General features: G+C 64.1%; 3 protein-coding genes across 3 annotated transcripts; all 3 read right to left on the bottom strand.

Annotated features, from left to right (window-relative positions):
* Positions 1-39: 39 nt before the first annotated feature.
* LOC309887679 (glycerol-3-phosphate acyltransferase 2, mitochondrial-like) lies at positions 40-7,751 on the bottom strand (the record flags this gene model as incomplete). Its single annotated transcript, XM_082779589.1, has 20 exons — positions 7,655-7,751; positions 6,951-7,064; positions 6,766-6,839; positions 5,215-5,325; positions 4,790-4,918; positions 3,610-3,936; positions 3,360-3,459; positions 2,936-3,142; positions 2,717-2,827; positions 2,346-2,431; positions 2,146-2,264; positions 1,885-1,955; positions 1,540-1,804; positions 1,318-1,466; positions 1,149-1,226; positions 854-985; positions 643-763; positions 377-430; positions 229-284; positions 40-156 (listed from the first exon to the last, which is right to left on the bottom strand). Exons 2-20 carry the CDS (start codon positions 7,062-7,064, stop codon positions 40-42), a joined length of 2,421 nt encoding a protein of 806 aa, XP_082635715.1. The 5' UTR covers positions 7,655-7,751.
* A 5,535-nt stretch (positions 7,752-13,286) lies between these two features.
* ADRA2B (adrenoceptor alpha 2B) lies at positions 13,287-15,211 on the bottom strand. The gene has a single exon (XM_082779383.1). It carries the CDS (start codon positions 15,056-15,058, stop codon positions 13,886-13,888), a length of 1,173 nt encoding a protein of 390 aa, XP_082635509.1. The 5' UTR covers positions 15,059-15,211; the 3' UTR covers positions 13,287-13,885.
* Positions 15,212-16,845: 1,634 nt separating this feature from the next.
* Positions 16,846-23,504, bottom strand: ELMOD3 (ELMO domain containing 3; the record flags this gene model as incomplete). Its single annotated transcript, XM_082779588.1, has 11 exons — positions 16,846-17,902; positions 18,784-18,911; positions 19,066-19,142; positions 19,830-19,960; positions 20,853-20,975; positions 21,520-21,643; positions 21,910-21,998; positions 22,123-22,185; positions 22,379-22,430; positions 22,508-22,576; positions 23,358-23,504. The coding sequence occupies 11 exons, from the start codon at positions 23,502-23,504 to the stop codon at positions 17,691-17,693; spliced, it is 1,215 nt and encodes a 404-aa protein (XP_082635714.1). The 3' UTR covers positions 16,846-17,690.
* Between the last annotated feature and the right edge of the window lie 95 nt (positions 23,505-23,599).

Below are 23,599 nucleotides of genomic sequence, written 5' to 3'. Positions count from 1 at the left end.
CCCTCTGTGCCCGCAGCTGGGTTTATTGCCGCGCCGGGGCTACGGCTGCAGGAACTGCTGGATGAAGGCTCGCAGCTTCCCCCGGCCCTCGGAGGAGCGGAAGGGCTCGGTGAGGTGCAGAAGGGGCCCCGCGGGGCTCGGCGCCTCCTCCAGCACCTGGGGAGGGACGGGGGGGTCACAGTGAGGCTGCTGGGGATGGGGACGGGGGCAGAGCCCGGCCGTGCTTACCCCCATCTCCTTGAAGGTCCGCAGCGTGCTCAGCGCCAGGCTCTGGGTGGGGCGCTCTGGAGGGAGAGAAATCCCCGAGGGAGCCCCCCCAGTCCCACCCGCAGCCCAGCAGGGGTGGGGGGACGCCCGCCACCAGGCCCCGACTCACCCAAACCATCCTCCTCTGCTAGGAACTGCTGCAGTGCCCCCGCACAGGCTGCCTCTAGGGGGGGGAGCCGGGTCAGCACCAGGGTGGGGGGGAAAACCCCGACACCCCCAGCTCCGGGGCAGCGCAGCCCTCGTGGGCTCCAGGAGGGGCTGGGGCTGCGAGGGTGGGTGCTGCCGACCTGCCTCGGTTTCCCCCAAAGCCAAGCAGGGCTGGGGTGGGGGTAGAAGAAGAAGGGGCCATGGGGGTGTCCTGGGGGGGGGTCCTACCAGGCTGGGGCCAGCTGGGCTGCTCCAGGAAAGCCGCTGCCCGCGCGTAGGTCTGCAGAACGGGGCTCAGGAGGCGGCAGAGGAAGAGGAGGAGGCCAGGCGAGCCTTCGGGCTCTCGGAGCTGGGGAGAGCCCGAAGTGAAACGAGTTTGTGGAGCCTCAGCACCCTGCCACATCCCAAGGGTGTGGAGGGGGGGGGAGCCCCCACGCACCTTGAAGCAGCGGTTGCAGACGTCCTCGCTGTCGCTGTCACTGTCACTGTCGGTGAAATCCATCTCGGCCCAGGGCTGCCTCTTGCTGAAGGGCTTCGGGGCTGGGTCGCACTGCCAGCGCTCGTTCTCCGACTGCACAGCGACACCGGGCACCCCTGAATGGCACCACGCATCCCTGTCCCCTCACCCCAGCCCGAGGGGGTCCTTCCCAGCCCAGGGGGAGCAGGGGACAAGTGCCCCAGTCCCTTGTCCCCGACCAGGACCGGAGGGCACGGAGCAGAGCGGGGACACCCACCTCCTCAGCCTCCAGCAGCCCGCACAGGATGAGCTTGTCCAAGATGTCCTGGCTCTGGTGGTCGAGGGGCTGGCAGGGCTGGCAGAGAGGAGAAGGGGCTGGTGAGGAGCCAGCGAGTGCCCGGCCACCTCCACGCAACGGCAGCTGTCCCCGTGCCGCCTGCTCCCACCTGGAGCCCCAGCAGGCTGGGGGGCAGCAGCTGGAGCAGCAGCAGGGTCTTGTGGAGCAGCTCGTCCTGGCTCAGCGTGATGCTGGCGGGGCAGGAGGCCACCCCCAGGAAGGGCAGCATCTCCAGCAGCAGGGCATGGATGGCGCAGGCTGAGTGGGGCGAGCAGTGTCACCGCGGTGTCACCAGGCCCCAAGTCAGGGACCCCCGTGCCCCGCTGCTCACCTCCCACCGCCTCGCTGGCGAAGACGGGCAACAGGGCTGCGCTGTGCTGGCCCAGCTCCCAGCGCGCCTCCACCGAGACCTCGGGGACCACCAGGACGTCACCAAGGGGTGCGAGGTGGTAGAGGGTGAGGTGGGCTCTGAGCAGGGCCAGGCTGTGCCACACCAGGGCGCGGAGCTGCCCTGAGAAGCCCACGTCGTGCTGGCGCACCAGCGTCTCCTCCAGGAGCCACACGAAGTCTGACATGAGCCGGGAGAGCAGCACGCCCTGCGGGGAGAGAGAGGAGGCTGAGCTGGGCTGGGGGGCTCCGAGGGCAGCCTGGAAGCCCCCCGAGGGCCTCGCCTCACCTGGCGGTGCTTGTGCAGCAGCAGCGCGGACGTGATGCCCACGGCCGTGACGGCGGAGCAGGCGGCGCTGTCTGCGGGGAGCGAGAGGTGCTCGTTTGTCTCCCTTGGCACTCGGTTGTTTGTGCTCTATTTCCAGCACGGGTGCTGCCAGGCAGCAGCAGGAGCAGGGACACGCAGCCCCCAGGGCGTCCTGCTCCCCTGCAGCCTGCGTGCCATGCGGGTGGCTCAGGACAGCCGCCCCCCCCCCAGCAGCCCCCTCACCGGTCAGGGCGTGCAGGCCCAGCCTGGTCACCATCAGTTTGGCTTCTGCCTCCGAGCCAGGAGCCGTTCCTGAGGCCGGACCCTCAGGCTCTGCCCTCTCGCTGTGCGGCTGGCTGGAGCTGCAGAGCAGGGGGTGAGAGAGGTGGGAAAGGGGGGGCTGGGAACAGGCGTGGGGGGGCGAGGCGCTGCCCCGAGCTTACTGCGTGCCGAGGATGGTGGGCAGCAGCAGCTCCTCCGGCGGCTTCCCCGCGCTGCTCTGTCTGCTGAGGGTTTTTGTCACAAACTCCTGGGGAGGAGGACGGAGCTGGTTACTGCCAGCAGCCCTCAGCACCACGCAGATGAATCCACGCCTTTGGGCCCACCAAGAGCTGCCCCATCGAGCCCCAGCTTCCCCTAGACACAGGCTCAGCGGTTCTCTGGAGAACGCCGGATCCCCCCAGGATCCCAAAACCTTTCCACACATCCCCCAGAGGCTTGCAGAGCCCAGAGCATCACGCAGCACATCCCCTGGGGCCGGGCTGGATCCCGGGAGCCAGCTCTGCCCCAGAGGCTGGCCGTGGTGCCGCGGTACCTGCAGGGAGAAGGGCTGGGCGAAATCCACGCGGGCGCAGCCGAGGCGTCGGCGCAGGGCTCGGCACGCAGCCCAGAGGCAGGCACTGAGGCTGAGGGGCCGAGCGCCGTGCTGGGGGAGAAGTGGAGTTAATTAATTAATTAACGGGGTGGCAGAGGGGACGCCCCCACCCCGAATCAGGTGCTGTCCCAGGGCAGGAGTGTGCTCGGGGCCGCTCACCGCTCCGCTGCCCTGGAGGCTGTCGGGGGCCAGGTCATAGGCGATGCCCACGGGGACCAGGAGGACGTCGGGGACGGCACCGTCCCGCACGGCTCGGAGCACCGGGGCCAGCCACTCCTGGGCAGTAGCCGAAAGGTACCGCGGGGCGCAGGGCTCCTCCAGGAAGATCAGCAGAGGCTGCCGGCTCCTCAGCACCTCCTCGACGTACTGGAGCAGAGGGGGTGAGGCTGGGGGTGCCGGTGGCACCGCAGGGACGTGAGGGAGCTGCCACCACCCACGGCCAGGGCTTTACCACAGCTTGACAGCCTCACCCATCTGCCAGCACGTGGTGCTGCAGGTCCAAGAAGCATTCACCGGGTGCTTTGGGTGCTTGGGGGGGTTCCTCCCTCCCAGCCCGGGGGGTGAATGTGGAGGGTGGACTTACCGAGGCAAGCACAGCAGCTGGGAGTCCTCCGTCCTGCCCACTCGATGTCTGCTCCATCCCCACAGGCAGGAAAACCCCTCCCAGGCAGCGAAGCAAGGCCCTGTTGGGGAGGAAAATGCTGTGGGTGCCCCCCAATGAATGGGACCATGTCCTCCCTGCCACCCTTCTGCCCTCCCCACAGGCAATCTCATTCCCCCTGTGTAGGGAAGCAGCCACGTGCCGGGCTGATAAAGGCCTCCCCGTGCCTTACCGGAGGCGAGGGCTGCAGTTCAAGCTGCCCACTGTCACCCTGGGCACCCCCAGGCCGTGGGAGAAGAAGAGGAAGGAGAGCAGCAGCCCGTCCAGCTGGGATTTGTGCGTGGAGAGGAAGACCAGCGGCACGTCGGGCTGTGGGGACGGAGGAGGCGATGAGGACTGGGTGCCGAGGGGGAGATGTGCAGCCACGGTGTGCCGGGAGCGGGCAGCCGGGCTCCTCACCGTCGTGGCAGCCCTCAGCACCATCTCCAGCTGCCCTCGGTGGAGCTGCACGCTGAGGAAGAGGCGGCTCAGGAGCCGGAGCAGGACCCAGCTGCACAACCTGCGGGACGGGGCAGCACAGCAAGGCGGTGAGCAGCCCCCCGGGGGCCGTGGCTGCACCCAAAGCCCCCGGAGACCTCGGCCAGGCTACGAGACAGCACCCGGGCACCATCCGGGGACGTGGTCGCTTCCCTCAGCTCCCTCCCTCTCCTCCCAGGCACAGTCCTGACCCTCCCCTGCCTCAGTTTCCCCAGCCAGGCACAAATGGGGCTGTGCGAGCCGGTTCGCTTCACGGCATCGACTCCTGATCTCACTGCTCAGCTCCCATGAAGCAAATAAACAGCTTCATTATAAATTAAGTTAAAACACTAAAGGCTGGATGTGACAAGACCACCCCCCTCTCCCCCCGGTAACAAAAGCTCAAGTCAATTACCCCTCCATCTCCCCGTCCTCCCGCACGCTGCTTACGGGAAGGATCTGAACGCTTTTATCCCCTGGGTAATTTCTTCCCTTTAAATACTTCAGACTGCTCAGAAGGTTCTTTTATTACAGCTCAATCAGACGAGCAATTAGGGTACAATGCAACCTTTAATTGCCAATTTCTCAATGACAGGAGGTAAAAGAAAAAAAAAAAAAAAGGGGGAGGGGGAGAAAAAGGAGAAATTTTCCTTTGCTTTGCTTTGACTTCCATCCCCCTGGTGTGGCTCCCCCCGTCACCACCACTCCAGCATTTTGTATTCCAGCTCTGCGGAGGGGGAAATATCCCTAGGAGGCCGAGCGAGACCCCGAGGAGCAACCCCCCCTTGCAAGGGGCTCCATGCCCCACCTGAAGAGCAGGAGGGAGCTGGAGCGGAGGAGCGGGACTGGGAATGGCCAAGCTGGGACTGGGAGGTGCCGCACGGCCCCGCACCCACCTGAGCACGGGGAGGGAGAGCGGGGCCTGGATCCCAGCCAGGATCTCCAGGGCTTTCTCCTTCCACCCCCGGCGGGACTCGCTGTTCCCCCCCGAGCCACGGGCCTGCGTGGCAGCGACGTCCCGTACCCTGCAGAGGAGGGAGGCGAGGTGGGAAGCGCGGGTTAAAGCTTTTTTTTTTTTTTTCAGCCAAACCCGCTCTGAGTTACAATAATTACAGTGTACCGGCTGCCAGCCCCGTGCTGGATAATTAGCAGTGACAAGGGGCGAGGTGACAGGTGCCTGACGAGGCCACGTCACCCGGCGCCGCGCAGCAGCAGCAGCCAGAGACCGAACCCGGAGCAGCCCCTGCATGAGGACAGGGTCTCTGCAGGGCCCGGGTCCCACGGGGGGGTGACACCAAAGCCCCCAGCTGTCCCCACTGACCTGTGGCTGCAGCAGACTCTCTCCGGGAGGTCCCTGGGGGTGTCGGCGGGCACCTTCCAGTCCCAGACAGCCAGGAAGCAGCAGAGGCGTCGAACCAGCCAGCCCCGGTACCTGGGCATGGAGACAGAGCGGGTGAAGAGCAGCCGGGGCTGCGGTACAGAGCACCCCCATTTTCAGGGTGCTGTTACTGCATCAGCCTCCCTCAAACGTGCTCTTTGCAAGCGTTCAAGACTTTTCTTCCCATTTTATAGCCGAGGAAATGGAGGCACCGGCACTCTGCTTGGTGCAGAGCGCTGCTCCAGGCCTCACCAGATTGCTGCCCGCTTTCCTGGCACGGAGAAGGAAATCTGGCATTGCTAGGGAAGAGCTGAGGGCTTCCAGGCTGCGAGGAAAGCTCTCCAGGCACCCTCCAGCCCTCCCCGCCTCAGCAAGCCACCCCTGCATCTGCTGACATGTCCCCGAAGCTGCTCTCGCCAGCAGCCCTGCCAGCACCGGCACTGCTGCACATCCCAAGCCAGGGACTTTCCTAAATCCACCCCAAATCAGAACTGGGCAGCACCACTGGGTCGGAGAGGGGTGTACGTGATGTTCCAGACATCACAGAGCATGGGGGACCCAGCGTGCGACGAGGCTGTGGGTGCCCAGGCAGGGGCAGAGGGTCTCCACACCTCCAAGCTGTCTGCTTTTCATCTCAGCCTCCCATCTCCAGCCTCTTTTTTAGCATCCCGCAACTCCTGAGGCGCTCCGAGCGGAGATGAATTATTCAAAGAGTTTGAAAGCTGGGAGCTGGGATATTTCAAGCAGAAGGGAGCATAATGACCCGATTTGGAAAAATACAGCACAGGATTGCTGAGCCGCCAGGGACCGCTCGGAAAGGGAGAGGAACCGGAGGAGTCCGGCACCTCCAAAAACTCGGGCTGAATTCAGCGACAGGCGTTTGGCAAGCGAGCGGCTCCTGGGCGGCCACGTCAGCTCCTCAGCTGCAGCAGGGGCTGGTTCACACCAGCTGAGATCCCCACAGGGCCGTGGGGAGGAGGAAGCGCACGGGGGCTGCCGAGGCCATCTCGCATCTCCCAGGGGTGGGAGCGAGCTGGCCCCGCGTGCGTGAGCTTCTCCTCGTGCCGGAGCCAGAGGGGAGAACGAAAACACCCTCTGCCCCCTCTCAGGCTCTTCCCAACAGCTTCAAGAGATCAAGTTTTGATTTAAGAAGTCCCAAGCCCTTGACACTGTGGCTGACTCCTCTTCCAGGCCACGAGGGTGACAGTAAGCAGAGGAACGGCCCAAGCCCTTTCCTCTCTGCTGTTATTATCGCTCTGCGCTCGGAGATGTGGCTTCCATTCAAAAAATAATTAACGTGACTACTTTCTGGACTAATTAGTGAGCGGGGATGACAGAGAGGCGTCCCTGCACTCCAGTGCAGCAGGGGAAGTCGGTTCCCCAGGGATTCAGACAAGAACAAAAACTGGAAAAAGGGATTTGCCCAGCGTCCCTGGCATGGGGCTCTGCTCCGAGTGCCCACGCAACAACCGGTACCGACGGTGCTGTCCTCACCTGGTGTCCTCCTCCGTCACCTGGGCGGCGCTGCGGAAGCCGAGGGAGGAGAGCTGCGCGTGGTAGAAGCCATCCTGGGAGCAGAGCAAGGGAAATGGCTGGAGGTTAGCCCAAACCAGCTGGGAAAGGCAAACCCACCGCCACGGCACCAGCAGCCCTCAGCTGAGCCCCCGCAGCGGGCTTACCCAGCTCCTCGGGGTGCAGGTCTGGCAGCAGCGCCCCGTGAGCGGCCGGTATTTGCACAGAAAAGGGATGAAAATCTCCAGTTTCTGTCCTGAATCACAGACCCAGGTCTTCATCTGAAGAGGGAAAGAAAGGCAGGGAGAGGGAGGGATGGCAAGGAACTTCCTTGCCCTGGAAATATGAAGTGCAGGCAAACGCTCCCCCAAATGCACTGGGGCAAGAAGTCCACTTCTAAACTCTCTGGGGAGAAATAAAGCTGCTACGTGCTGGTGCAAACCTCCTGTGACCAAGCCCCAGGTTCAGCCTGCAGCTGCCTTCCTCCCCAAGCAGCCCCCTACATTTAGCTTTTAAAGGGGCCTTGGAAAAAAGATGGAGAGCAACTTTCTGCTCAGCCAGATAATGACAAGACAAGGGGAAATGGTTTTAAACTAAGAGAGGGGAGATTTCGATTAGAGGTTAGGAGGAAATTCTTTACTCAGAGGGTGGTGAGGCACTGGAACAGGCTGTCCAGAGAAGATGGGGATGCCCCATCCCTGGAGGTGTTCAGGACCAGGTTAGATGAGGTCCTGAGCAACTGATCTAGGGGTGACATCCCTGCCTGTGTCAGGGGGGTGGAACTGGATGATCTTTATGGTCCCTTCCAACCCGAGCCGTTCTGATTCCAGGATACATTTACGTGCCACTATCACCAGAGGAGTGTGGGGACCTGGAAATGGAGAGAGCAGCACCCTGGGGTGATCACCGTGCTCCGGCAGGAACAAGCCCTCGGAGACGTGTCCAGCACGGCCCGTGGAGGTCAGCTGAGGAGGCAAAGGCAGGAGAGAATCAGTGAGAGTCAGGGTGTGCAGGAAGGCTGTGGAGGCCCCTCGCCCCCATGACAGCAACCAGGAGACCTCTCCCCTCGTAACCAGGGTGGGGGACAATGGGACAACGGCAGCATGGGACCCACAGAGTGCCAGAAGGAGGTGCTGAGCCCCTCTCCCCACCTCAGGCATTTGAAGGGAAGGGACTGGCTCCTTGGTGGGGAAATGAGTTGTTCTACTGCAGAAAGAAAGAAAGGGAGGGAAAAAACAGCAACCAACACTCCAAAAGCCCTCGGGAAAAGAATTTGTTCTTTGTAATACAGCTCCGGCACGGCTACAATTGACTTTTCCCTCCCACACCTTCCTCCCCGCAAGCAAGGAGATGCCAATCTGTACCCAACAACCCCATGGCACCACCAAGACACAGAGATCCCCAGGACAGCAAGGACAGGCGAGAGTCGTGCAGGCAGGGTGGGATGTAACACTGTCCTTCTGGAGATCTCCCCTCCCCAGACACCTGAGAGACACTCGGGCTGAGACCCGCAGTGCTTTGCAGCCCAGGCTCCATGCTGCTCTTCAGGGAGATGTTTACACCCCAAAATGAAGGAATAATCCTTGATTTTCAATCCCAGATTTTCAAACCCAAGCAAGGAGATGCTGCGTGACACCAGCCAACAGCAAACGCACCCACTGCTGATCAGCAGGGACACTTCTCCCTCTATAAAAAACAAACGCAGGAAAGTTAACCATGCAAATGTGGCTCATGGATGCCAGGAGGAGCGGGGTGACAACCACAGCGGGGACATCCCAGGGTCACTCGCGTGCCCACACATGAGACCCCTCTGGCAGAGCCGGTGCAGCCCGCGGAGGCTGCAAACACTTCTACCCCCGCCTCACTTCGGAGCAGAGATTTTAAAGTCATTTTATTCCAAGAAACAGCACTCAGCGAGGCTTCTCCTGGCAGCGACGGGAGCGCGAGCACTTGCTCACGCAGAAAAACAACCTGTTTTTCAAATCTAGCAGGGGAAAAGAAGGAAACAGGGGTCTGGCGTCAGCCTGCCCCGGGCCACCCGGGCACCTGGGGGGAACCCACAGGGGACCCGAGCAGGGTACACCATGCCTGGGTACAGCGGGGCGCTCGTGGCACGAGGGAACAGGGCCAGCACGCCCTGGCAGTCACCACGTCCCCGCCACGGGGACAACCTGTCCTTGTCCCTCGGGGAGCCTCACCTGCCCTCGGGCTGCGACGGTGTGGGGGGGATGCTCGGTCTCGGTGCAGGAGGGGGACGATGCCCCGTGTCCTGTGCTGCACAGCTGGGGAAGAGAAGACAGAAACTGGGCAGAAAGAGTGGGTTTTGGGTCTGGTCCTGCAGAGGGGGCTGCTGGCACAGGGCATCCCCACGGACCCCACGGGGCTGGGGAGGGGCAGGAGGAACGGACCCCACAAAGGCCCCACAAAGTCCTTGGTGGGGTTTGGGAACCCAACCCCACAGACCCCACGGGTCCCACTGAGCCTTGCTCATGGGGAATGCACCCCACAAAGACCCCTTACATCCTACACAGACCCCTTCCACCCTACATGGACCCCACACACCCTACATGGGCTACACACAGCCCACATGGACCCCATACACCCCCCATGGGCTACACACACCCCACATGGACCCCATACACCCCACATGGGCCCTACACAGCCCACACGGGCCCTACACACCCCACATGGACCCCATACACCCCACATGAGCCCCACACAGGCCCCACAGAGCCCTGGGGGCTTTGGGAGCCCACGCTGCACGACCCCACAGGGCCCTGGGGAGTGCACAGGCCCCACACAGCCCCTATAGTCGTGGTCTGGGGGAACCCACCCTACACGGGCCCCACAGCCCCCCTAGGGCCGTGATTTGGGGTGCACCCCCCAGGCCCCGGCCCCGCTCACCACCGCCCGGCCCGGCCCGGCCGCCCCGCTCCGCCCCCGGGTGGGCACGGCCTGAGCGGGCCCCTCCTGGGTCTCGGTCCCCGGGGTGGTGGCCATGGCCCTGTGCCCCCCCCCCCCCCCCGACCCCCCAAATCCCGGTCTCCGTCCCCCCTTGTCTCCCCTGTCCCCCCTTTTGTGCCCCCCCCGTCCCCGACCTCCTCAAGGCTGGGAGCCCGCGGGGGCTGCGGCGGGCAGGCCTTGAGTGAGGGTGCTGAGGGATTAAGGGGGGAAAAAAAAAGAAAAAATAAGGGAAAATAACAAGTAAGGACAAATAAAAAGGCATTTATATAGAGGGGGGCAGCTCCAGAGCCTGGGCAGGGGGGCTGCGTCCTGCCCACCCCAGGCCCGGCTCTTTCGGGGTCCTCCAGCTCTCTGTGTTCTTCCAGGCTTTTTCCCTCTTTTTTCTTTTCTTGTTCATCACTTTTTGTGTGTGTGTGAGGGGAGCTTTTTCTCATTTGTTGGCTTTTCCTCAGTTTTTCGATCTTTTTCTCACTTTTTTCTACTTTTTTTCTCACTTTCCACCAGACCCCGATAGCAGCAGAGCATCGCCCGGCGACCCCGGCAAATCTCACCCCGCGAGGAAGCTTTCACGCGGCCCAGCCCAGAATTTTGAAAAAAATTTTTAAGCATTTTCTCCGCAAAGTGCCTGCTGCGGCTTTTCACCCCCCGGCGCGCCGCCGCCAGCCGCGCGGTGGTGGCCATGGTTACCGTATCTCCCCTTCCCTGCCTCGTGCCGCGCTGCCATTAAACCCAAGTACAAATAAAGCACTTTCACAAGCCCCGGCGGCCCCGAAGCCGCTCCCAGATCCTTATTTTTAAATATTTGAATGGAAAGCAGCATTTTTCCCCCATGAAGAAACAGATTGCCCCCGCCGCGTTCCCGCCTGACCTCCCCTCCGCAGGCGAAAGTGGCCAAATGTTGTCACCACCCCGCGAAATAAAGCAAACAGCACGGGACGGAGGGAGCGCACCGCAGGGCTGCAATCGAGCCCGTTTCCAACCCCAGTAAGCCCCGGAGCTGCAGGCTGAGACCTGGCAGGAGCTCATCACACCTCAGCATCGCCCACGCTGCTCCCACACCAGCGCTTTCCCAGTCTGAGGCAGACTGGTGCCAGTTCTAGCCAGCCGCTGGGCCTGAGCATCCTCCCTGGCAACAACCTCTGCACCCGAGGGAGGAGGCTGGGCGCAGCAATTAATGTTTCTGCTCAATTAACCTCTCCCCGCGCTTCCCCATCGCTGGCGGGGCCGCGGGTTGGCTCAGCAGCAAGTGTGGGGTCAGCCCAGCCTGAGCAAGCCCTCGAGCCCCCGGCAAGTCCCCAGGGAGCACCGAATTCCAGAGGCATGCGGACTGACGCCACACGCTTTGGGGTCTAACCAGGGCTTTTTTTACAATTTTTATTTTTTTTGTTGTTGTTGTTAGCTTTAATCCATGGGATTTAAAAATACATATATATGAATTTACATGGCCTCTTTTTTGCAGCAAACCTGGTTACGCTGAGTAGGGGGGATTTTAGTGAGTCACCATGACAACCTGGGTGCTGTTTTGGGGAAATTACCAGGAAGAGAAGGGCTGTGAGAGCCTGGGGAGTGGGGGGGAAGGGGTAAAGGGGGCTGGAGGCAGCACTGGGGCTGGGGCAAGCATCCTTTCCCACTGGGGCCATGCCCAGCCTCATAGGACCAAGCCCAGCTCTATAGGGCCAAGCCCAACCCCCTAGGACCATGCCCATCTCCATGGGACCATGCTGAACCCCATAGCACCTTGCCCAGCCCTACAGAACCATACCCAGCCCCATACAACCATACCCAGCCCCATAAAAGCCTACCCAACCCCGTAGGACCATGCCCAGCCCCACAGCTCCCCTCAATGCAAGGCGGTGGGTGCGGGCTGGGAGAGCACGGGGCTAGGGCTGGCCGGGGGCCAGGGTCTCGGCGTGCGCAGCGGCCCCGGTCGCACGCCCTCTCCCGCGCCGCTGTCACCCCAGCACTGTCCCAGCGCGCCGGGTCGGGCCAACGGCCGCCGGCCTCTTCTGGCTTGGTTGTGGAGGAGGGGGAGAAGTGTCCGGGCTGGGAAAGGGCTTCCAAAAAAAGCTCAACCCGTTTTCAGGGTGGCCGGAGGCGACATCCCTGCTGGGACGGGGAGGTGGCGGGGGGCCAGCACCGCTCCGCCACCGCAGGGGCGAGCTGTCCCCAGGCCTGTCCCCTGGGGCTGGGCTCGGCATGTGCAGCCCCACGTTCTCTGCTTCTCCCTGGGCTGGTGGCAGGGGGCACGGGGTGGGATGGGGGCACGGATGGGGTGGGGGGCCTGGGAATATGTGGGTAAGGAGGCAGCGGTGTGAGGCACAGGACCCTGGTATAAGGCAGGATTTGGGGGACGATCCTGCAGCACTGGGGGGCACCAAGCACTGGGGAGGGTCCCCATGCGGTGGTGGGGGTCCCCATGCCCCACTGCGGGGCACCGTGCACCACTGTGAGTCACGATGCAGTGGCGTGGGTCGCGATACACCGGTGTGGGTCACCACCGTACACTGGTGTGGGTCACCGTGCGCCGTCGTGAGTCAGCACAGCAGCGTGAGTCACGATACACCGCTGTGGGGCACAGCGTGCCACCCGGAGTCACGATACACCAGTGGGGTCATGACATGCTGGCGGGGGCTGCAGTACAGTGGTGGGGGTGATGCTACACCACCGTGGGTCATCATACACCAGTGTGGGTCATGATACACCACCATGAGTTGCGATATACCGCTATGGGTCACAACACACCGTCGGGAGGCACGATACAATGGTATGGGTCACGATACACCGGTGTGGGGCATGGTGTGCTGCTGTGGGGTGTGACACACCGTCCCGAGCCACAATACACCAGCATGGGGCACACCACACCACCATACAGCACTGTGGGTCCCGATACAGCCGTGTGGGTCCCAATAGAGCAGTGTGGGTCACACTGACATGGGTCACATCACACCACCGTGACCCCCACCCCATGGGCACAGCTCACGAAACCCCCTCCAGGGGACCCCCTGTCCCCGGGCCAGGCAGCACAGCCCTATATCAGACAGCTGAGAATCCCCCCCCTCATCATTTCACATGGCACCGGTGCAAGCAGCCAGCACGGGGCTTTGTCCCTGTCCCCCGGTGCTGCCTCCCACCCCCGTCCGGTTCAACATCCTCGGGGTCGGGCCCTGCGGGAGGCAGCTGCAGGGATTTATTCTTTGGGGCGGGGTGGGGGGGGGTGGGGGGGTGTTTTTCTAATTATTATTTATTTTCCCCGTGCGCTGCCATAAATAACCGACCCCGTCCAAACATTTTGTTCCCGCTCACCCTGCAAACATTCCTCCCGGGCGGGCGACCCGTGGCTGCGGGAGGAACTCAGCCCCACGAGCTGCCCTTGCACCATGGGGGGGTTGGTTCCAGGGCCCCCCAACCCAGCAGGGGCACGGGGCGAGGTGGCTGCTCCAGCTGGGCTGTGCCCCCGTGTCCCCTCCGCGGCGTCGAGAAGGAAGTGATTTTTTTTTTTCTTATTACAAAATATCTTTTATTGTTAAAAGGCAGCGGCCCCCGGGACTGGGGGGGGGCTCGGCTGGGACACCCAAAAAACAGGGGGAAAAGCTGATTTCCTGGGGGCAGCGTGTGTAGGGTGGGGAGAAAAATCCCTGACCCCCCCCCATTGCCGTTCCCGGGCTGGGGTCTGCTTGCCGAGTACCCCAGCACAGCTGGGGAGATGCCACCGGGCTCAGGGACAGGGGATATATGGCACGGGTGGCACGTGCCCCCAGCCCCGTGGGGCCGGGTTTCCCGCGGCAAATTTGGCAGCGAGACGAGGCAGCGGGCGGGCAGGCGCTGCCAGCCGAGAGCCTGCTGCCTGGGGAGGAAACGCGGGGGGGGAAAGGGAGAAACGAGGAGGAAAAAGGGAAAACGAGGGGGAAAAAGGGAAAATGAGGGGGAAAAGGGGAAAATGAGTGGGAAAAGGGGAAAATGAGGAGCCCCCGTGTGAGCTGGGTCCCCCAAGGGGACGGCCACCAGAACCGGCAGAGACAGCAAAGGCGAGAGGGGTGGAAGGAAGAGCAAAGCTCCCCGAAAACCGCGGCACGAACCCGTCGTAGCGTCAGGGGGCTGGGGGGGCGAGGCGCAGTGCCTCCGGGCGGGGGCAAGCCCCTCACCACGCCGTCCGGGCGCCGCGGCGGCAGAGGATGCGGCGGAAAGCCTTGCGGAAGTCCTGGTTGAAGACGGTGTAGATGACGGGGTTGAGGGAGCTGTTGCAGTAGCCGATCCAGAAGAAGAACTGGAAGACGCCCTCGGGCACCTTGCAGCGCCGGGGGCAGACGGCGCCCAGGCTGTAGAGGAAGAAGAAGGGGAACCAGCAGAGGACGAAGACGCCGATGACGACGGCCAGCACGAAGGTGAAGCGCTTCTCCCGGTTCGCCTGCGCCTTCCTCCGCCAGGGGCTGGGGCTCAGCGTGGGCGCCAGCACCACCCGCCCCGTCCCCGTGGCCAACGTGTCCCTGGGGCGCCCCGCGGGCCGTGGGGACCCCCCGGAGCCCCGGCCGGCCCCCGCTGTCACCACCGCTGCCGCCGACGGCTCCTCGGGGCTGAGCAGCGAGGTCCTGTCCGCCGGCAGGAGATGGGGTCCCCGGGTGTCCCCATCGGCGGTGGGGGCGGCGTTTGGGGGCGCCGAACCCGGGGGGCTGGGGGCGGCGGGGGGGCTCTGGCCGCGGCGGTGGCGGCGCTTGGCGATCAGGTAGATGCGCAGGTAGACGAGGATCATGATGAGGCAGGGGGCGAAGAAGGAGCCGATGCTGGAGGAGAGGATGTACCAGGCCTCCTCGTTGAGCTTGCACTGCGGCCGCCCGCCCGGCGCCGCCTTCTTCTCGCCCTTGTAGACCAGGGGCGGCAGGGAGATGACGGCGGCGATGGTCCAGACGATGAGGATGCTGCACTTGATGCGGCGCGGCGTCCGCTTGGCGTTGTACTCGATGGCGCGGCTGACGGACCAGTAGCGGTCCAGGCTGATGGCGCAGAGGTGCACGATGGACGAGGTGCAGAAGAGCACGTCCAAGGCCAGGTAGATCTCGCACCACGTCTTCTGGAAGTACCAGTAGCCCAGCAGCTCGTTGGCCAGCGAGAAGGGGATGATGAGCGTGGCCACCAGGATGTCGGCGGCCGCCAGCGAGACCAAGAAGAGGTTTTGGGGCGCCCGCAGCGAGCGGCTCGTCAGCACGGCCAGGATCACCAGCACGTTGCCCGTGATGGTGAAGAGCACCAGGAAGGTGATAGCGGCCGCGATGGCAGCGGTGGCCTGCACCGAGTACCCCCCCTCGGGGCTCTCCATGGCGGGGACCGGGGGGCACGGAGCCGGGATCCGGCCAGCGGCGCTCAGCGGCCCCCCGGGACGCGGGGGACGGGGCGGGAGGATGAGGATGGGGTGGGTTGGGGGACGGGGGTCCCGCTCGCCATCCTGCTGCTGGGCTGCCCGCCCCCTGCCCGCGCCCCCTGCCCGTCCCCGACCCGGTGCCGGTGCCGGTCCCCTCCTGCCGGTGCCGGTGCCACCGGGCTCTGCGCCGCCGGGCGCCGCCTCCGCGGGGTTTTGATCGGGTGCGGGAGGGCTCTGAGCCGCCCCCGCCCCCGGGGCGGACCCGGGCGGACCCGGGGACACGCGGAGGAGCCGGGGGATGCGCCGGGCTCCAACCCGCCCCCCCCCGGATCGTGTCACCCCCCCCCAGGATGGTGTCCCCCCCCTCCGGTGCCTGCATCCCCCCTAGTACTTGTGTCCCCTCCCCAGCACCCCCGTCCCCCCCGGACCCTCGTCCCTCCCCAGTACCCGTGTCCCTTCCCCACTGTGAGCCCCCCCAGCACCTGAGCCCCCCCCCAGCACCCCTGTCAGCCCCCCAGCACTGTCACCCTCCCCGCAGGAACTGCATCGTGCAGCAGCACCCACGTCCCAGCCCTTCTTTTTGGGGTCCCCCCCGACCCATCCTCACTGCCCCTGTGCCCCCCAGGGCTGGATGAACTCCCCCAATCCCAGCCACTCCGCAGCCACCCCCTAGTTTGGGACTTTGGCCCCAAATCTTTCCCCCTGATCTCCCCGCTGGCTCCATCCCTAAGGGATTTGGATGGGGCACCCAAGCAGCTCCAAAAACTGACAGCAGAAATTCCTGGAATTGCCCCTTTTTGCCACGGTTTCGATGCACTCAGGACCAGACCTTGGCCAGGTTTCGAGGCACCGATGCCAAAACCAGACACACAAATCCCACTTAGCGGCCCCGTTAAAACCCGTAAGAGAAATCTCAGACTGGGAGGAAGAGCAGCGGACGGGTGGTGCCCAGCTCCATGCCCCGCTCTCCCTGCCCCATTTCTTTATTATTTTATGAGAAAAAAAAAAGGCTACCTGGGCTCTGGCACTTGTGCTGAGGGTGTGAGCAGGTTTGCCTGTTGTTTTTTGGTCCCTGTGCGCTGTTTCAGACGGGGCAATCAATGAGGCAGCCGCCGGGCGCCATAAAGCACCTTTGTCTCTCCAGCTCCTCGATCTCGCTTGTTAAAAGACACTTTTATCTCCAGCTCTGCGCTTTTGGGGCTTTTTTCCCTTTTTTTTCGAGGGCTGAAGATGATTTTGGAGCGTTTCTAAGGCATGCTGCAGCCGTTGCTGCTCCAGGCTCGCCTCCGTGCCCCGTCCAGCAGCAGTGTCCCCATGCTGGGGACCCGTCCTCGTCCCCCTGGTGGGGACACCGACCCGACCCCGTTTTCCTCCTCACCCCCCAGGGATGCTGCAGGGGCTTAGCCCCAGCACAGCCCCATCCTTCACCCACAGCCATCACTGAAATTTGGGTTTTATTAAGGGAGAAACCGAGGCACAATGGGGCAGAGCCTCAGCTGGAAGCAGCTCCGGCACCTGCAGGCAAAAACCCTTTTTCCCTCTTAAATGAGGTTTTCCTGAAACAAAGAGGTGGGCACAGAGAAGTCACCTCTCTGCAGACCGGGGCTGGATGGGGCTCCCAGCACCGCCTCGCTGGGGGCAGAATCAGGCCCTGGTTCCTCTCCTGGCCCCATCCCGCTCCTCGCGACCACCTCGCCCCCAGCCCAGCCACGGAAACCACCAAGCCCACGTCGGGAAGCCTCTGAACGCCAAGAAAAGTTTATTTTTTCCTTTTAACGCCTTATTTTGGTACACACAGTAACTCCTACAGAGAATTGAGGAGGGCTCCCCAAACACCAGGCTTGTGTTCAAACCCACAGCCCCAGGCACAGCAACGTGGCCGTGCTCACGGCTCTTGGAGCACTACTGGTGTGAAATTAGGGCGTTTGGCCCCAAACTCCGGGTTTCAAGCCCTCCCACGTGCTCTGGAGCAGCGAGTGGGGAGCCCTGCGAGAGGGGAGGGCTCCCAGGTGCGTTTCCAGCCAGGTCTGAGCCCTCCCGGTGCGCTCCAGCTCCAGCCGTGGGTCTGCCCCGAGCAGCACGATTCCTCCTGCTGGGGGTAAAGACAAACAGCACCGCGCATCCCCGACAGCCGGGCAGACGTGAAACCCAGCCCAAGGCCGGTGGCTACCAAAACCCACCCGGTTTCCTCCCATGATGACACTTTTAGAACCACCTAGGTTGGAAAAAACCTGCAAGGTCACCAAGCCCAAGCACCAACCTGACTAATTCTACCTCGAAAGGGTCCAAGCCTGCAGTTTGCTCCTGCCGCCGCCCCGCGGCTCCCAGCGACGCCGCCAAACCGCAGGGGAGGGACACGGCCACCCTTTCTGGGGGGGGCTAGGGCTAAATCTACACTCCACGGTGCCCCAGCTGGCCGAGTGCCCGAAGCCGGGTCCCAGCCGCTTCTCCCACCACGGCTCTCGGCACCTCCTGCCCAGAGGCATCGCTCTGTGCCTGCCACTTTGGGGCAAGCCCCTTCCAAGCCCCCCGAGCAGCACCGGGCACTCCCTGGTGTCAGTGCCACGAGCAGGGCTCCCCACTGCGGGTTTCAGACCAGCCGGGGCTCCCCTTCCAGCTCAACCTGCAGGTCGCAGACACCCGTGAAGTTTATCTCTTCGCCAGCCCGGCCGGCGCTGATGGAGCTGCTGCCGGAGGGAGGGGACAGGCGCTGGATGCCGTCTGCCACGGGGCTTCTGCTCACGTAGGCTTCCAAGGATTTCAGGAGCTGCTTCGGTTTCTTTTTGGCGGATAACTCCAGTTCTGGAAAGGTCAAAGGAAAAGGATGCAACCAGACAGCAAGGGCTGGACGGTGGCAGGGATAGCGTGGGATGCACGCTCCCAGAGTAAGGCATTTACTCAAATATTTACAGGCTATTTCTCATCTCTCAGTGTATCGCCACTATCCCCTCTGGGAAAGGCATGGTTGTTTTGCTCACAAAAGGCTGAGAGCACAAAAAGCTCCTCGCCACCCCCCAGCGGAGCTCAGCACCACAGCCCCAGCACCCCCCAGCTGACCCCACTGAAGGGGAAGCCCAGAGCTGCCAGGGGGCAGGACCAAGCCCACTCCTGGCCACACGAGGAGGACTGTGAATTAAGAGAGCCATCAGCACAGCGCATCCGAGCAGCTCTGCTTCCATCAGGGCCGTCTCCCCCGGAGTAAACATCCCTGCTGCTTAATGCGGTGCTTGCTGCGAAAAGCACGGCAGCGGCCGCCCCGCTTACACGGCGACACCACAAACAGCACTTATGCAACCCAGCGCCGCGCTACGTCAGCGAGCCTGCAGGAATCGGGGCGAGAACGTCCCCGTTTGGTCACCCCGCCGGTGTGATTTGCCACCCCGAGGCACCACACCACGCCACGGCGTCCCTCCAAAAGCGGCGGGCGCTTGCCTGTCAGATTTGAGACTCCCAAGGTAAGGAAAAAAAAAAAAACAACACAGGGTGCTGAGATAATAGCACCACTTGTTGAAAAAGCTCTGCGTGAAGATGAAGGGCTGGGGCACCGCACCCCACTGAGGCCGTCCCAGCAGGACGTGGTGCTCCCAGAAGAGCAGAGAGCACCGGAGCACACCAGGCTTGGTCCCTGCACCTTGGGTCACCTTCCTGGCTGGGAGAGGAGGGCGAAGCGTGGGGAAACGCACCCTTCAGGAGGAAGCCGGAGTCAGCAATGGTCTTGTGCTGCGACTTCCAGACCCGGTAGAGCTGCAGAAAGGCGGCTGCGTAGACGTCGTTCAGCACGGCGATGACCTGCTGCCTGCGGTTGCACTCCCTGCCCGGGGACAGGGGGGCTCAGCCGGCAGAGCCGCCACCACGGGGACCGAGCCGAGCCGCTTCTCCTCGCTTCTCCTCCCGGGCAGCCCCCGTGCGGCAGCCCCGAGGGCAGGAGGGCGCAGCACAGCCCGGCTGCGGGGCTCAGTCCTCACCTGGAGAGGCATTCCTCCCTCAGGGCCTGCAGGACGATGCGGGTGATGTTCACGGACATGATGCAGAAGGGGAAATTCTGCAAGAGAATCGGCGTTACGTCGGCTCTGCCAGACGGGCGTCCTCCCTTCCAGCACCCAGAGGTGCCTCGACACCACCAGCCCCTCGGTGCTGCGGCTGCACGGCCCCAAAGCCACGCGGTGATGGCTGCAGGCGACGGATTCACAGATCAGGACACTGAAGTTATGGATGCAGGCTCAGATGGATGCTGTGGATCCAGCCAGGCTTGAATTTAAAAGCAGCCCAGAGTGCCCCAAACGGGAGGAGGTTGGCTCTGCTCACCCTCCCTGTCCCACCGTGCTCCTGGCAACACCACGCGGGGTCAGGCGTTCGGTCTGGTCCGTGCCAGCCCTCCGGACCCCTGAGCCCCGCCAGGGAAGCTCTGCTCTCTAAAATCTTATTCCCAGCAAAAAAAAAAAAAAAAAAAAACAACCCCTCAGCTCTCTGGGGACCACCTGCCTCACCCGAGCAGTGTGAGGAGGACCAAGCAGCCAGCAGAGCTGCTCTGGCTGGTGGGGAAATCCCTGGTGGAGCTGCTGAGCCCTGCCCCAAGTGGCCCCACAGACCCCACCACCAAGCAAAGAGCACAAAATCAGGCCCTAGCTGTGAAGACAGGAAGGTTTCCGTGCTTACCTTTCCCTGAGCTTTAGAAAGAGAGAGCTAAATACCACGGCAGAGGGTGAGCAAAGAAGGTGGGAGGACGTGCCTGTGTCTCGTGGTGGGACAGCCTGAAAATCTGCCGAGCCAGAGGCAGCGTCTGCGCGTCCATGACGAAGTGCAGCATTTGCATCAGGCCCAGCATCCCCGTCCCTCGCAGGTCGGTGCCCGGATCCGCACCTGGAAAGCGAGGAGGGTGAATCGAGGCTGCTGTCACCCCCCCTTCGTCCTGGGCTGCCTACTCCTGGCCACAGCCCTGGCACTTGGAGAGCAGAGGAACCTCAGCGAGCAGCTCCTGGGGGAGTTTCCTGGGAATTCCCCTGTCTAACAGGCGCTGCATGGTGCCATACCCCTTTGATGTGGGCATCACAAGCATTTCTCTCCTCCCCTCATGCCGCTTCCCTCAGTATCTCCAGGAATTTGGATCTTCAAGCACTACCCACCCCGGGGCAAACTTGGCTGAAGCTGCTAAACCAAATCAGGGGGATTAAAACCAGTTGTGTACTCGATGGTAAAGAGAAGAGGGAGCCGTTCACCTTCTCCCACGGGCTTTAAGCTTCATTAAATGCCGGCCTATTTAACTCAAGTCAACCAGACCGAAAACCCCGGTGAAGCCACACTTGAGAAGACAGAGGCAGCTTTAATCACGCTGTTTTCAGCACGCAGCAGAGGCTGAAAGCAACCCGCGACGCGCCCTCGGTGACAGAGCCCTGAGCAGGGCTTGGCTGACAAACCAGCCCTCCGGGGACGCCTCATTAGCCTCAGAGATCGCTCGCTAATGAAGAGCATTAACGGCCCCAGCAAAGCGGTGACAGCAGCTACCTCTGTCCCCTCCAGCTGGACGCAGGCTGCAGAGTGCTGGGCAGCTCGTCCGGGCGCGGTGCTGCCTGTGACACCTGGCAGGGGCAGAAACTGCCAAATCCCCGCTGCAAAACCACAGCAGGGGCAGCAACTGCAGGCAGGCAGAGGGAAGGAGCTGCCGAGCCTTCACAGCACCGCTGGAGGAGGGAACGGGACCGCCGAGACCCCTCCTCGCTCAGGTTTGCCCCGGGTTTTCCCCCCCGTGCCGTACCTTGGAAGCCGAGCTCCTCCCAGTGTGCGCCGTAGCGCGGGCAGCCCAGCCGGGAGCAGGTCAGCTTCTTGTAGATGGTCTGCAGGATCCTCATGTGCACGGCCTCGCTGTCATCCAGGCCACCTGGCAGAGAGGATTCCCCTCGGTGACACCGGGCACCCCTCCGCTGTCACCGCCGGGTGGGACAGGAGCCACCCCCAGCGGCAGGGGGACGCCGGAGGCCGGCTGGGAACGAGATCCCGCAGCAGGGAGCAGCTGAGGGGAACAAGGAGCGTCCCTGCTGCGCTCACCCTGCTGTTTTTAAACCCTGGAGGGATTAAAAACAGCCCGGGAGGTGCCGAAACACAAAGCTGTGCGCTGTGTGAGTGCCCGGGGGGGGGGTAAATAACGCAAACAGCACGGGATAGATTGCTGGCTGGAAAGTTTTCCCCGCCTGGGGAACCACAACCACCACAAATCGCAGGTGGAGGAAAGGAATCTCCTCGTGCAAGTGTGCTCCGGGCACCTGCCCCCCCTGCCAGGAGGCACGAGCGTGCAAATGAGTGAAGCAAAGGAGACAGGAGGCGGCCTTTGGGATAAGTGTGCGCACCGTGCTGCGCCCCGGGACCCCCGAGCGGTGCTCGGCGTGACACCGGGGGGGCCCACGGGGGGCAGGGGGGACACTCACACTGAGCCATGGCGAGAGCCAGGTCCCGCTCGCCCTGCAGCTGCTGCTGGAGCCGGGGGGGGCCGAAGAGGAAGCGAAGCAGAGCGGCCAGGCCCTGCCTGCGCGCCGTCGCCTGGATCTTCTTCTGCGGAGAGGAAAAAAGGCAAAGAAACGATGAGGGGGGGGGGTCCCGTGGGAGTTGGGAGGAGGGGAGAGACAGCGGTGGGGAGGGATCGCAGAGAGCCGAGCAGAAAGGTGGGAGCAAGGGGAAAGAGGAGCACGAGGCGAGGGGAGAGCACGAGGCGGGGAACAGGGCGACGAGGCAGGACCTGCAGCCCCGCAGCCTCCCCGCGCCCCCTCTCCTCCCGGATTTGGCCCCGGGGGGAGCTGGGGGCCGCGTCCCACACGCACCCTGCAGGCGGAGAGGTCGGCGGTCTGGAAGTGCTGCAGCGCCTCGTTGAAGGAGATGAGGGGCACGGGACCGGACTTCCCCGGCAGCCCTGCGGGGAGGCACGGAGCAGCGTCAGCCCTCCCGGCCCAGCCCTGCCCCGAAATCGGCGCCGGAGCTGGCTCCTGCCCAAACCCCCCCCCCCCAACCCCATGCGCTTTTGGGGTCAGTGGTACCTGGCTGGATCTCCTCCAGCGCCTCCCATTCCTCCCGTGCTCTCCGCGCCTCCTCGCTGCTCTCTGCCGAGGGAAGCGGGCGCTGGAGGTGAGAAGTGGGGAGGGCCGGGGGGGGCTCCCTGCCCCCCGCACCCCACACCGCAGCCCCACGGCCCCCGGCAGAGCCCAAGCCGGGTCCCGGGGGCTCCGCAGCTCCCTGGGGGCTTCCACCAGGGGAAGGGAGCAGACGAAGCAGGGAGGGTGGGGGGCAGCTTACCGGTGCCCCCCCCGAACGCCTGCAGGAGGCCGGGCTGCGTCGGAGCCGCGATCTAAGCCAGGAAAGAGACGCAGCGCTCAGCGGGGCCGCCCCGAGCCCCCCGCCGCCCCCAAGCCCCCCGCCGCTCACCCCTGACACCCCGGGGGCCGGCGGGGACAGCGGGGGCTCCTCGGGCGGCGCCGGGGGGGCGCTCATGGCCTGCGGGGGGAAGGTGGCGCCGGTCAGAGGGGGGCACGGGGGACCCCAAAGATCCCCAATGAGCCCCTCAGGGGTCCCCAATGGGGCCCCCAAGGGTGTCCCCATAGATCCCCAGTGAGCCCCCCCAGGGGTCCCCAATGAGCCTCCCAAGGGGGTCCCCGAGGTCCCCACTGAGCCTCCCAAGGTTCCCACTGAGCCCCCAAAGGGGGTCCCCAGGGGTCCCCAATGGACCCCCCCAAAGGGTTTCCCCCAAGAGGGTTCCCATGAGCCCCCCAAGGGGGTCCTGAAGGGGGTCCCCGAGGTCCCCACTGAGCTTCCCAAGGTCCCCACTGAGCCCCCTAAGGGGATCCCCCAAGGGAGCCCCAAAAAGAGGTCCCCGAGGGTCCCCAGTGAACCCCAAAGGGGGTTCCCCCAGGGTGGTCCCCAATGAGCCCCCCCCAGGTCCCCAAAGGGCCCCCCCCAGGTCCCCATTAACCCCCTAAGGGGGTCCCACACGGGGGGGCGTCCCCGAGGGTCCCCCGTGAGCCCCCAGAGGGGTCCCCAAGGATCCCCCAGGGGTCCCCACGGAGCCCCCCAAGGCCCCCCATGGACCCCCAAAGGGGTCCCCAAGGTCCCCAATGCCCCCCCCACTGCCCCCCCCAGTGCCCCCAATGCCCCCCTGGGGTCCCCCCGAGCCCCCCTTGCCCCGCCCAGCCCCGTGGCCCCGCCCCCTGACCGTGGCCCCGCCCCCCCGGCAGCCCCCTGCCCACCGCCCCCCGCCGCCCCCTGACCCCTCGCCCACCGGAAGCGGCGGCGGGGCCGCCGGGCGCAGCCAGCTCCGCCGGGGCTCAGCGCGCAGGCGCGGCCGCGCTGCCTGCCGGGAGCTGCAGTCCGCTAAGGGGGGGAGGGAGGCGGGAGGGGCGGGACGGGGGACTACAACACCCGGCATGCACCGCGCGCGCGGGGAGGGGAGGGGGTGAGCATGGAGTGGGCGGGGCGCTGGCGGGAGGAGGCGGGGCTCGGGGTGGAGTGGGCGGGGCGCGG

Source organism: Aythya marila, assembly GCF_965140915.1.
Source record: "Aythya marila genome assembly, chromosome: 26".
NCBI lineage: Eukaryota > Metazoa > Chordata > Aves > Anseriformes > Anatidae > Aythya > Aythya marila.
Note: the sequence above shows the minus strand (reverse complement) of the source record. Positions and strands in the feature narration are given on the sequence as shown.

What these genes read in the sequence shown, in the direction of transcription:
- ADRA2B (XM_082779383.1), bottom strand. Translation starts at nt 15,058, where the DNA reads ATGGAGAGCCCCGAGGGGGGGTACTCGGTGCAGGCCACCGCTGCCATC.